Source organism: Pelecanus crispus, chromosome 2 (genome assembly GCF_030463565.1).
Source record: "Pelecanus crispus isolate bPelCri1 chromosome 2, bPelCri1.pri, whole genome shotgun sequence".
In the NCBI taxonomy this organism is placed as follows: Eukaryota; Metazoa; Chordata; class Aves; order Pelecaniformes; family Pelecanidae; genus Pelecanus; species Pelecanus crispus.
Window position 1 is genome coordinate 28,986,087 of NC_134644.1, and position 11,767 is coordinate 28,997,853.

The 11,767-nt window shown below is 58.5% G+C and overlaps 1 protein-coding gene across 1 annotated transcript; it reads right to left on the bottom strand.

Moving 5' to 3' along the window:
* Window positions 1–9,119: 9,119 nt before the first annotated feature.
* On the bottom strand, window positions 9,120–11,451 carry DLX5 (distal-less homeobox 5). Its single transcript, XM_075706139.1, has 3 exons — window positions 11,097–11,451; window positions 9,662–9,846; window positions 9,120–9,452 (listed from the first exon to the last, which is right to left on the bottom strand). Exons 1-3 carry the CDS (start codon window positions 11,449–11,451, stop codon window positions 9,120–9,122), a joined length of 873 nt encoding a protein of 290 aa, XP_075562254.1.
* Window positions 11,452–11,767: the final 316 nt, after the last annotated feature.

Here is an 11,767-nt window from a genome sequence, read left to right on the forward strand (position 1 = left end):
ATTGTCCAAGAGAAATAATCTCCCAAGAACGCCTCGTCTCGACACGGCAAGAAGTTCCCCTGCTTTGCTAAGCCGTGCCAGCTAACAGGCTCTGTGTGAACTTGTAGATGCGGCAAAGAGACAGAGTGGCTTTATATTTTTTTTTTTTTTTTTTTTTTTTAAGTAACCTCAGCGATTGATCTTGAACAGAAAGACACAATTTTCATTCTGGCGCACAGAAGACACTTCTCTTTAGGATATTTTCCTTTGGACTCCAAGGCACCAGCCTCTTTCTCTGTGGAGTATACGTCAAAACAAACTTTTTACAGACTTTGCCCACAAGAAGAACCTGAATCTACCATGGCAGCCGTTTTTACTTGTTTAATGAGCTAAAGACATTACATGATGAAAGAGAGACTAGTCAAAGCTCCTTCGTTTTTATTCACCAAATCCGGACTGGGGAAAAAAACAAAAAAATTAAAAGAGAGAAGAAGGGATTAAAAAAAAAAAAAGAAAAAGAGGAAGAAGAAGAAGAGGGGGGAAAAGGAGAACTGGTTGAAAAATGAAAATATACTGTAAGATTAGAACATTACCACGAAGCAAAACCTGCATGCTTTCTCAAAATGCGATGGGCTGCGGCTCAGAAGAAACCACCGTCTCTCCCGCCAAGAGCCCCCTCACCCGCACCCGCACACAGCCGGACAGACTCCCGGAGACGAGCAGGAAAGACAGAGCGAGGGATCCGCGGCACGACCCGCCGCCGCGGGCCGGGGAAGGCAGGCTCAGCGCTGCCCCACGGCAGTCTCACCCACTGAGCGAGAGGGACCTTTCCCCCGAGCAACCTTTCTGTATATATTGTTGAATTTTAGTTGTATATATACTTTGTATGTTTTTGTCTTCTTTCATATATAGAGTAAAAGCCACAAAACGCCCGCCTGGCTCCTATGTCTCGCCGCCTTAGCGGATCCCCACCTCCTCCCCCGACCTGCCCCCCGAATTCGGCCCGGGCGGCCGCTGCCCCCCGCTTGCCTGCACGCACAGACACCGCTACCTGCCCGTGGATCTGCGATCAAAGACAGAAAAGATGGGGATGGGATGGGATGGGGAGGGGAGGGGAGGGGGGGAGCTGGCGGTTTGGTTAGTTTTAAGGCTACGACTAAGACAGGAGATACCGAGACCGCAAAGATAAGCCTAGAAGAAGTTTCTAATCGCCCGGCCATTTCTGCTGCCATTTCACTGCTCCGCTGGCTCGGCTGAGCTGAGCTTTCTCGCCGAGGCAAAGCTGAGAGCCCTGCCTTTCTTCCCAAAGGTTGGAGACTCCAAATTATTAAGAAAGGAGGCGCCCTCCTTTGTTTTTAAAGAGCAGACAATGCAAGCTGAGGAATGTTTTGCAAAGCCCAGAGAGGTGCCCAGGCACACAACACGCTGCCCAGCCAGCTCCAGCCTCACCAGCTTGTGGAAAGCACAGCGACTACTGACAATGAAAAGCCCTTTCCTCATCCAAGCTGGGTGCCCCATACTGCGAGAATTAATGGCTAGAGACCTGGGCATCCTTCAAATTATGAACCTTGAAACCACTGAGCCATTTATCAGAAGTCAATAGAGATCCTCAGAGTGCTCCATATAATGACAGCTACATACAGTCGTGCAAAAGGACAGTCACTATAATTAGACACAAAGCAAAGACTACTTACCAATATACCAGTTTTTTGGGGGGTGTTTTTTTGTTTTTTTTTGAGCAACTTCCACGCTCAGTCAGTCTTCAGAGTGGTTTAAAACCGATCAGTCTTGTCATTTTCTACCATTCGTATTGTTACATTAGGAAAAATGTTTTCTTTTCTTTTTTTCCCCTTCCCACTGTGAAACTTTGGGTTCAGAGCTCCCCAGGATCAATTCTGAACAAAGCCTCCAGCTGCAGTGCCATCCAATTTGAAGCAGACATTGGGGACAATTTAAGGTTTTTATCCACAAGAAGGTTTTTTTCCATTCTCTTAAATGCAGCCATAATTAGAGTAATTTTTCATGTAGCCCGCTGATTACAGCGTTTTTACCGTCAAAGATAATTACCTGTAATTTTCTTCCACTTTTAATACTAAAAAGCCATCTTTATTTAGATTCAGGAACAGGAAAGGCGAAACAAAAGAGGAAAATTATTCTGTTATTCATACACAAATTGCAGAGACGTAGGGCCTAAAATTGAAAATTAACCAAAATTATAATGCTGAAAAGAATGGAAGAGGCTTCAGAAGTACAGCTGGTAGTGGGGCTCACTGAATTATTCAAATGACACTGGAGAGAAAGCTACCATACATTTAAACCAACAGCAGTTGTGTCTCCGCGTGTGCGTGTGTGCACCTTTCGGGAAGCCCGCCTCGCACCCCCGAGCCGGCCCCTGTGCGGGCTCAGCCTCGCCCCGCGGAGGGGCGGCGGATGCCCAGGTGAGCGAGCCCCGCAGCCCGGCCGAGCCGAGCCGAGCCCAGCCTGGCGGGTCCCGGCCCCCACGGCCCCCGCACCGCCTTAACCCTTTCGCTGCAGCCCCCGAGTGGGGACGGCAGCGGGCGGGACCGTGGCCCCCCCCCCCCCCCCCCCCCCCCAGGATGGCGGGCCCGGGGGGGTGAGGGGGGGGGCTGGCTGCTTCCCGTGGGCTTTCGGGGGGCTCGTCCTCGCCTGCACGCCTCGCCGGTGCCAGCGTGGGTGCCGGCGCGGAAAGCCTCTCGCTGCGTCGTGCCCTCCTCCCCCACGAGTGATTTCTCAGCTAGGCTTAAATAAAGCCCATAGGCTTAAATAAAGCCCAGACGACAAGCAAGCAAGCAAACAAATAAATGGTAATAATAATTAAAATAGCTTAATAGAGCGGGAGAAGGCGGGAGAGGCAGGCCTTCCCAGGAGCGCGGGGGGAGCGCACGGCAGCAGCGGCCGCGCCGGCTCCCACTCGCGGTGCCGCCGCCCCGGGAGACTCTCGTGAAACAGCGGCATCTATGGATGGCGCGGCAGCAGCTCCCCACGCCGGCCGCCAGCCCTGCCGCCGCCGGGCCGCCAGCCCCGGCTCCGCCGCCGCCCGCCCCCGCCGCCCCGGGGCCGCGGGGATGGGCGCCGCGGAGGGCAGGGGAAAAGCGCGCTCTCGCCGGCGGCCGGGGCTGGCCCCGGGGCTCGCCCCGTTGTTCCGCCGAGCCCCCCCTCCGCACGTCCGGGAGCCCGGCGGGGCCCCCGCTGCGCCCCCGCCCCCCCCCGCAGCACCGGGGGGGGGGGGGGGGAAGGGGGCGCGGAGCTGCCGGGGTCCGGCCCGGGGAGGGAAACCTCCGGCGCAAGGGCGACCGCGAAAACGGGGGAACGAGCAAGGACGCGGCGCGCCTCGAAGGGGAAGGCGCGAAGCAGCCGCACACCGACCCCGAACCCAAGCGAACCCCAAAACTTACCCCCTGTGAAAAGCTGCTAAGCAAGGATCGGGGTCTAGAAATCTATACTGAACAGAAGCAGTGGAGAATATTTTTCTGAGTCTCAGGGCAGAAGCTCTTTCTCTATATTCTTGGTTGAGTGAGCACATCCAGGTGTGAAATTGTTTGCACACCCCAGCACCTCTTATATTGCCAGCAAAATTAGCTGTTATTACTGTCACTGTTTAGTGATGGTTAGCTTGATAAAAAAAAACTGCTGTAATCAAGACCTGGCGCATCTTTGCAAATTACAGATAATTGTAAACGTCCAGATTATGATAATAGCATCCTAATCCAGCCTGCAATATAATTATTACAGAGTGTTACATCTGAAACTGTCCAGTAGGGCTAATTCAGCCATTATTTAGACCCTATTTTTGCACTGCAAATGGGTTGCTGAGTTGAAAATGTACGATTGTAATTTCACGGGGCACTCAATGAGTAATGGTATAGGGAGAGAAAAATACAAAAGTGAAATGCGAACAGTAGCGATCAAATCAAACTCTGAAGGACAAAAGACTGTTTGATTCATAGGGAATGAGAAGAGCGGGAATTAAGAAAATAGCAAATCAGTGGTCTGCAGCGTTACGTGTCCAAATCTCAACGAGTGCGAGCCTGATGTGCAGGCAGGGGCTGATGCTTCGGGCTCCCGCCTGCATCAGTCCGCCTCTCGGCTCCGCTCCTCCCGGCAGCCTCTCCCCGGTACCCGCAGGATCCCCGGGCTCCCCCCCCCCCACCCCCAAAAGCGGGTTCGCCCTTGCCGTGTGCCTCCTCTCAGGTGACTGAACGTCACTTTCGGGCAAGAAGCCTCGGCAGCCTCGTAACCGGGCGGGGGAGAGCGCGGGGTGCGGGGTGCGGGGTGCGGGGTGCGGGCAGCGGGGTGCGGGACGCCGGGGCCGGGCACCCTCCGCGGGAGGCTGCGGAGCTTTTTGCACTCCCGCGCACCCGCTGGACCAGTCGTCAGGGGTCCTTAAGGAAATTATCGCAGAACCGACTCAATTGTAATTAATTAACCAAAAGAGCCCGGCTAACAGGACTACCTGCGGCTAGCGAGGTTAACTCATTGGGCTAGTTCGCCTTCGACTCCTGATTAGCTTTTATTAACCTTGGACACGAAACACACAAACCCGCTTCATTTTTAATGGGCCAAATCATCAAGGGCAGGTACCGGCAGGGTCGGGGTGCGGGGGGGGGGGCAGCGCCCGGGGCTGGCCCCGTGGGCCCGGGGGGGTGCCTGCCCCGGCCCTTGCTGGCCTCCCCCGGCTGCAGCCGCGCCCGGCAGCCCGCAGCCTTCCTCTGCGCCCTTTTCCCCACGGGAATTAATAAAAAATAACGCGAAGAATGGGAAAGGAAAGCTCAGTGGATAGCGCCAGGCGAAAGCCCTATAAAACGCGTTATATGGTGCGTATCGAGGGGACCGTAAAGATTTCCCGGGACGGAGGGCCAGCTCCCCAGGCAGGCAGACGATGCCGCTGCAGAGCAGGGAACCAAGTCAGGATCCGGCCCGGCGAGGCTCGCTGATCCCAGCTGCAAAGCCCAGGCTGAGGTTTAGGCAACCTCTCCGGGACTGCCGAGGGGCAGGCAGCAGCGGGAGGAGAGCAAGGAGCCATCCCCAGGCTCCTCCTTGCCAAGTGCTGAATCAGTCGCAGCTTCTGGCCGGGCCCGGCTCCCCGGGCCCTCACCTGAAGGGAAATAAGGAGGCGAGGGGGCCTGGGAATTTTTCCCGCGGCCTTGAAGGCCGTGTCCGTGGAAGGTGTTCACACAGACGCCCGGGGCGTGGGTGCGTGTCGGGATTTATCGGGTCTGTATTCCCGGCATTTAAACCAATTGCTTTTCCTCCCAAATCGCATATAAATAGACGCACCGCCGAACAAAGAGCAGAGACATTTAATTGATGTAACACAGATTCTCCCTAAAAAAAAAAAAAAAAAAAAAAGAAAAAGAGAGAGAAAGGGAGGCTTAATGTAAACTCCGCGGTTCCCATTGTCACGGCTGTTGTCTGACCTATAAAACAGGTTATTGCGTTACTGCAGGCAACCGCTCAAATGACTGGAAGCAAGAAGAGGGGCTTCTCCCCCCCCCCCCCCGACTTTCCTGAAGCAATAGATCTCCTTTCCGTAATCCACAACCGAACCACCTAAAGTCTGTCAGTCGCAAAATTGCGTGGTAGAAATCTTTAATCGATGCCACATGTGCGATGCACGTTCTGGGATGCAGCGCTGCCGGCGGCGGAGCGGGCAGCGCCCGGGGGCCCGCGCAGGCAGCGCGCGCCGCGGGGGAGCGCATTTTTTGGGGGAGACCGAGGGGAGCGAGAGGGCGACAGGAACGCCTGACGAGCGGGCTGCCTTGACGCGGTGACAGGTTGGAGGGGGTGGGGTTTTTTTTGGTTTTGGTGGTGGTTTGGTTCTCTTCCCCCCCCCCCCCCCCCCGCCCCAGGGAGGAGGGGGAGGGAAGCCGAGTCGCTTGGCGAGGAGGCAGCGCTGCCGGGGATGAAGGCTCTTCCCGCCGAGCCATGCGGAGATGCCCGGGCGGGGAGCGGAGGGGGGGGCCTTTTGGGGGGAACGGGGGAAGGTGTTCCCCTGGTGATCCGTAGGTGGGGGTGGCGGGCAGTCAGCTGTGTGTTGGGGGGGTGTTGTGGGTGTGCGCCCCACCCGCGGGAGAGCGTGGGGGGGGGGCGTGGGTCTGCTGGGGGTGGGAGAGCCCCAGGGGTGCAGGCAGTGTCAGGAGCTCTCGATCTGGGGCTGCAGGCTGCTCTGTGTGTGTGTCTGTGTGTCTGTGTGCCTGTGTGTCTGTGTGCCTGTGTGCCTGTGTCTGTGTGTCTCTGCGCCTGTGTGCCTGTGTCTGTGTGTCTGTGTGCCTGTGTCTGTGTGTCAGGCCCTGTGGCTCAGCCCTGGAGCCGCTCGGCACCCACAGGAATGTGGCTCCTCTCGGCTCTCCGAGCTGCCCCGGCTCCACGTGGAAGTGGCCGCCAGGAAAAGAGATGGGAGGGGGGGGAAAAAAAAAAAAAAAAAAAAAAAGAAAAAAAGCCCCGAGCCAGCAATCCGCCGAGCCCAAATCCAGCGTCAGACAAAGGACAGTTCATCCCATCCCTTTCCCGGGGAGGCGAGGGGGGAGGCCCGGACAAGCCAGGCTCCCTCCGGCCGCCGCCGGAGCCCCGGGGCTGCTCCCGGGCGGGGAGAGGCGGCGGGGTGTGCCTGCCTGTGTGTACGGGGACAGGGGCGACAGGAGCATCCCCCTGGGCCCGGGGCCCTCACGAAGGGGCGGGCGGCTGTAGACCCTGGGTGCGCATTGGGGCCGGGGCCACGGCGACGGGGAGCCCCGGCGAGCGGCATTTCCTAAGCGGGCCTGGCTACCCTCTTCCCGGGAAGGGGTGCCAGGCTCTCCCCGACCTGCCCAACACCGTCCCGAGCTGGGAGGAGGAGAAATTAAGCAGGGAGAGGGACCGGCATGGAAACCGAGCTGGCTCGGGGAGGGGAGCGGTGCCAGAGCCCAGGCTGCCCGGCCAGCGCCGGCACTGCGAATTCCCATCCCTGCCCGCCATCCCGCCTGCCGGCATCCCGCCTCCCCGGAGCTGTTCCTGCGCTGTCCGCCCGCGTCCTCCCGGCCCCGGCAGGTTACCGTAACCAAACAGCCCCGCGGCAGCTCCTCAAAGGGAAGGGTGGGTGGACCGACCTGGGAAATAGACTTCCACCTCTTGTGTCCAAGCCTTTCTGCAAAGGGAAGGGACCTCGGGGAGGGGAGAATCTCTTACTGCAGGTTGAAAAAAAAAATATTAATGCTTGTCTAGAGGTAAACGAGGAAAAGAACGGAAGAGAATTAAAAGGTCGGGCGCTTTTTTTTTTTTTTTTTTGCGCAGGGTGGAAGTTAGCAGAAGAGACAAAGCCGAGCTTTTCGGTAGCCCCAGAGTCGGGGAAAGTCCCTGAAACCTTGCAAGTGAAACGAGCAGGAGCCGGTGCCCAGAGCCGCTGAGCGGACGCGGGGAGCGGCGGGGCCCGGGCGGCCCGGCAGCGGGCAGGGGTGGGCAGCCGCCGGCGGCCCCCGCCGCCCTGTCTCCGGCACCCACGCACCCCTCCCCGGCGTGCAGGGAGCAGCTTTACCGAACAAACTGGTCTATTGTACTGCAAGCCATTTACCAACCCCCAAACCTGTTACAAAACAGCAACCCCGGGCTTCTTGCTTTGGGGAGAAAACACGCACACGCACACGCACACGCACACGCACTCATGCTCACGCACACGCGCAAAACATGGCAGGCAGGAGCGGAGGGAGAAGAAAGGAGGGGGAGGGCAGCGGGGAGGAAGACTGGAGACAGGTAAGCCTGCCTTTCCAGGCCGCCTCTCCCGGCCCTGCCAGCGCTCTCCCCGCCGTCCTCGGGTGGCAGGGGGTAATTTTTATCTCGTGTGGATCCTTCAAGCGACGCCTTTGTCACAGTCATTGCTGCCGCCTTACCCCCCACGGCCGTGAATTCCCAGCGCGGCTCCCCGCTCCACCCCCCCCCCGCCGCCCATGACGGCCGGGGAGAGAGGGGGGGGCCCCCGCGGGAGCGTGTGCCGGCGTGGGGGCCCCGCGGGCCGCTTGCTGCCGGGGAAAACCCGCGGTCTCTGCTGGCAGAGGGGCCCACGCTCGCTGCGTGCTGCCACGCCGGTGCTGCGCGCCCGTGGGCAGCGCCCCGGCCGCCCCGCCGCAGCCTCCCCCGCCCCGCGGAGCGCGAGTGACGGCTCCGCCGCCCGGCTTTCCCCCTAAATCGTGGAGAGAGAGCAAAACAAAACCAAAAAAAAGTACCTCCGCAAAGTCCCTCCTTCAGCCGGAGCCGCCGCAGGCTTTTACCAGGAGCAAGGGGAGCGGGGCCCTCATTTTATCCTTTTCTCATATTTAGTGGCTCCTTTTGACGGAAACGTAATTTGTATAATTAGCCGAGCGCACACGGGCGACTGATGGGCTGTGGAGTGTGCAGCTCTCGACGCTAATTGCTCTCAGGAAAGGATTCAGGGCGGCTTAAGGCGAGAGATTTGCTTTCTAGCGTTAGGACGGGCAGCTTTCCCTTCAGCTTAAATCACGGTGCGGTAAGGTGTGCCCGTGGTCTCGCAAAAGCCCCTTTTCCAGTGGGGATGGAGCACCGCTGCCCCTCGGCTCGCCCGTGGGGACCTACGAGGGTCAGATCCTGCCAACGCGCCCGGGCCACGGTGGCATGGCACGGCACGGCGACCGAATGCGAGCGCCCAGGATCGGGCCCCTCAAAAATCCCTCTTTCCTCGCTCGCTCTCTGCAAGCAAATTGGCATTATCATTTTTTTTTTCCCTCTTATTAATAGAAGAAGGGGTAATTTGGAAACGTTTCTCGTGGTCGAAATAATTTTATTTTATTCAGAATATACAGTTTAATTCCTCTATCTACAATTATTTACAGGGTTAAAATAACATTGAAAAAAAGTCTCTGGAAAAGTTGAGGTCATAGATTTCAAGGCACCATTGATAGTGTCCACAGCTGAGCCAAAAAATGTCCGTATTGTATAAAAAAGGGTTTCCTTTGAAATGCAATAAGTTACATGCACAAGCTTTACACATTTTAATCTTTTTGTTTGTTTCTTTTCCCTTTTGAAAATCCCCCATATGCATTCCTTTCGTTATTATTCCTTAACAGTAAAACACAGGAGTCCAAGGAACAAAACAAAAAAAAAAAAAAAGAAAAAAAAAAAAGGGTCAGACTCTAATAAATTGTCCCAGAGGCCAGCGCTAATGGGTGCTGTAGGGAGCCGTGGGGTTGGAGGTGGGAGTTGATGGAGTTGGCAGCGGGGTACCAGGAAGCGGAGCTCTCCAGGTAGCTGGACGCAGGGGACGGGTTGGAGTTTGGAGGGTGAGCGTGTGCGTGGGCATGGTGGCTGAGGGAGCGGGATGAGCCCTGAGGTTCCCAAACCGCAGGCGACTGTGGAGAGTTGCAGGCCATGGGGTCGCTGGAGCTGGGGCTGTGCTCCGGAGGCATCTCCCCGTTCTTCATGATCTTCTTGATCTTGGACCTTTTATTCTGGAACCAAATTTTGACCTGGGAGGAGAGGAGAGGGGAGGAAAGAGGGAGAGGGGGAGGGAAACGGACCCCGTTAATGCCCGCCTGGCAAGCCGGCGCTCCGCGCCTGGGGGGACCCGCTCCCCGCCGCCCTCCCGGCCCCTCGGCGGGGCCCGATCCGGCCCGGGGGGGGGGACCCCGAGCCCTGCGCCCCGCCGGGCCGGGCCTAGCAGAGCCGAGCGCGGTACCTGCGTCTGCGTGAGCCCCAGGGAGGCGGCCAGCTCGGCCCGCTCGGGCAGGGCGAGGTACTGGGTCTTCTGGAACCTCCTCTGCAACGCCGCCAGCTGAAAGCTGGAATAAATAGTCCGGGGTTTGCGCACTTTCTTTGGTTTGCCGTTCACCATCCTCACCTCGGGCTCCGCCACCTCCTTCTCTGCACGGGCGCAAGGGCGGGAGAGAGACACAGAGGCAGGCGTTAAGGCGCGGGACTCGGCTCCGCTCCGCGCCGCGCAGCCTGCGCCGACGGCGTCCCGCCCGCGGGCCGGGCCGGGCAGGGCAGGGCAGCGGCGCCGGCCCGACGGGCCCCCGCGGCCCCCCCCGGGGCTCCCGCCGCCCTCCGCCGGCTCCCCGCGGTGAGGCGGGGCGGCCGCGCTGCCTCCGCGCCGGGCCTCGCCCCCCCCCCCCCGCCCCCCGGCCCTCCTCCGCCTCCCGCCAGCCGGCGCGGGGGGGCGCCGGGCGCGCAGCGCTGCGCGGGCGCGGGCGGGAATTAGGAGGATCGCCGGTGCCGTGCTGGGAAGGGGCCGGCCCGCAGCGGAGACCCACCCCGGGCACCGACCGCTGCCCCCGCACGCCCGCGCCTTCCCCCCGCCGCCGCCGGCGTGTCCCCAAGCGCCGCCGCGCTCGTCCCGGCCGAGCCCCAGCCGCTTGGCTTGCCCACCGGCTTGCTTGCTTATTTTTTTTCCAGCGTCTCCTCCTTCCCCCTCACCCCCCCCCCCCCAAAAAAAAATAAACCAAACCCAACAAACCCAACCCCAACAACTTACAAAGAAGTAAATAGCAAACGCTAAAAACGCGGCGCTTTCTGCTAAAAAACCCTGCCGGCTCCGCAGCCCCGCCACGGCTGGGCTCCCCCTCCCAGTCTCCTCCCCCGCCCCTCCAGCACAGGGGGAAGGAAACTTTCTTTGCCACCGCGAACCTGAGTTTGAGACACGCAACGAGACTCGGCTATTTTTCCCCCCTCTTCCTGCGGGGGGAAGGAGGAGGCAGGCAGCCGTGGGGGCCCGGGGGGCAGCTGACCCACGTTTGCGCTAGTCCTAGGATTTGTGTTTCGGACCGTGCGGGCCGGTCTAGGAAGACTAGACCCAGCTTTCCTCCTTTTTCTTTTTTTTTTTCTTAACTTTCTTTAATTTTCTTTTTTTTTTTTTCCCTCGCTTTTTATTTTTTCGTCGCTTTTTATTTTTTTCCTCGCTTTTTATTTTTTTTTCCTCGCTTTTTATTTTTTTTCCTCGCTTTTTTAATCTATTTATTTATTTATTTATTTATTTATTTATTTATTTATTTATTTCTCCCTGCGGTTCAGGGAAAGCTGCATCCCCGCGCCCCACGGGGCAGGGTTCCGCCGCGGCGCGCTCTCCCAGCCTCCCCACGGCCGCGGTATCTCCCCGCACGCCCCCCGGCCCTCACCTGGCTGGCTGGCGGAGCTCTGTACGCGGTTGTAAGCCCCGCCGTACTGGTGGTAGGGGCTGGCGTAGCTGTAGTCTGCATAGGCTTTGGCAGGATAGTTCCCGGCAGATCCGTTCATGCCGTGGTACTGATACTGGTAAGGGTTGAGCGCTTTGCCGTAGGAAGCCGAGGTAGGCGAGCAGTAGCCGTGCGGGGCTCCCCCCGCCGGGCTGTAGTAGTCGGAATCCGTAGCCGAGGACTCGGGTAAAGTGGGAGATTCCTGGGACGGGTGGTGCATGGCTGCGGCCGTCTGGAAAGGAGCCTGGAAGTCGCCGGATCTGATGTTGGGGACCCTTCTGTCAAATACTCCTGTCATAGCTCGGAGCCGGCGGCTGGCTGGGGCTGGCGGCTGGGGCTGCTCGGGTCTAAGCAGACATGGCTGGGGGAGGAGGCTGCGGCGCTCTGTCTGTCTCCGGCAGACTGCTGGCTGGGGCGCAGCATAGGCTTGGTTAAATCCTTAATTGCGCTCTTACGCACAGCAGGGTGGATCGGGTTCCATTGGCCAGAGCAATCGGGAGCAGCGACACCCTAACTCGTCCAACTAGTTTAGCACAACAAAGCTTTGGCTTAAAAAAAAAAAAAAAAAAAAAAAAAAGGGGGGGAAAAAAAAAAAAAAAAAGATGGGGGGGGAA

Coding starts and splice junctions, on each gene's coding strand:
- DLX5 (XM_075706139.1), bottom strand. CDS start 11,451: ATGACAGGAGTATTTGACAGAAGGGTCCCCAACATCAGATCCGGCGAC. Junction 9,847..11,096: donor GAGCTCCGCCAGCCAGCCAG/GTGAGGGCCGGG, acceptor GCGCCCGTGCAG/AGAAGGAGGTGGCGGAGCCC. Junction 9,453..9,661: donor TGGGGCTCACGCAGACGCAG/GTACCGCGCTCG, acceptor CTCTCCTCCCAG/GTCAAAATTTGGTTCCAGAA.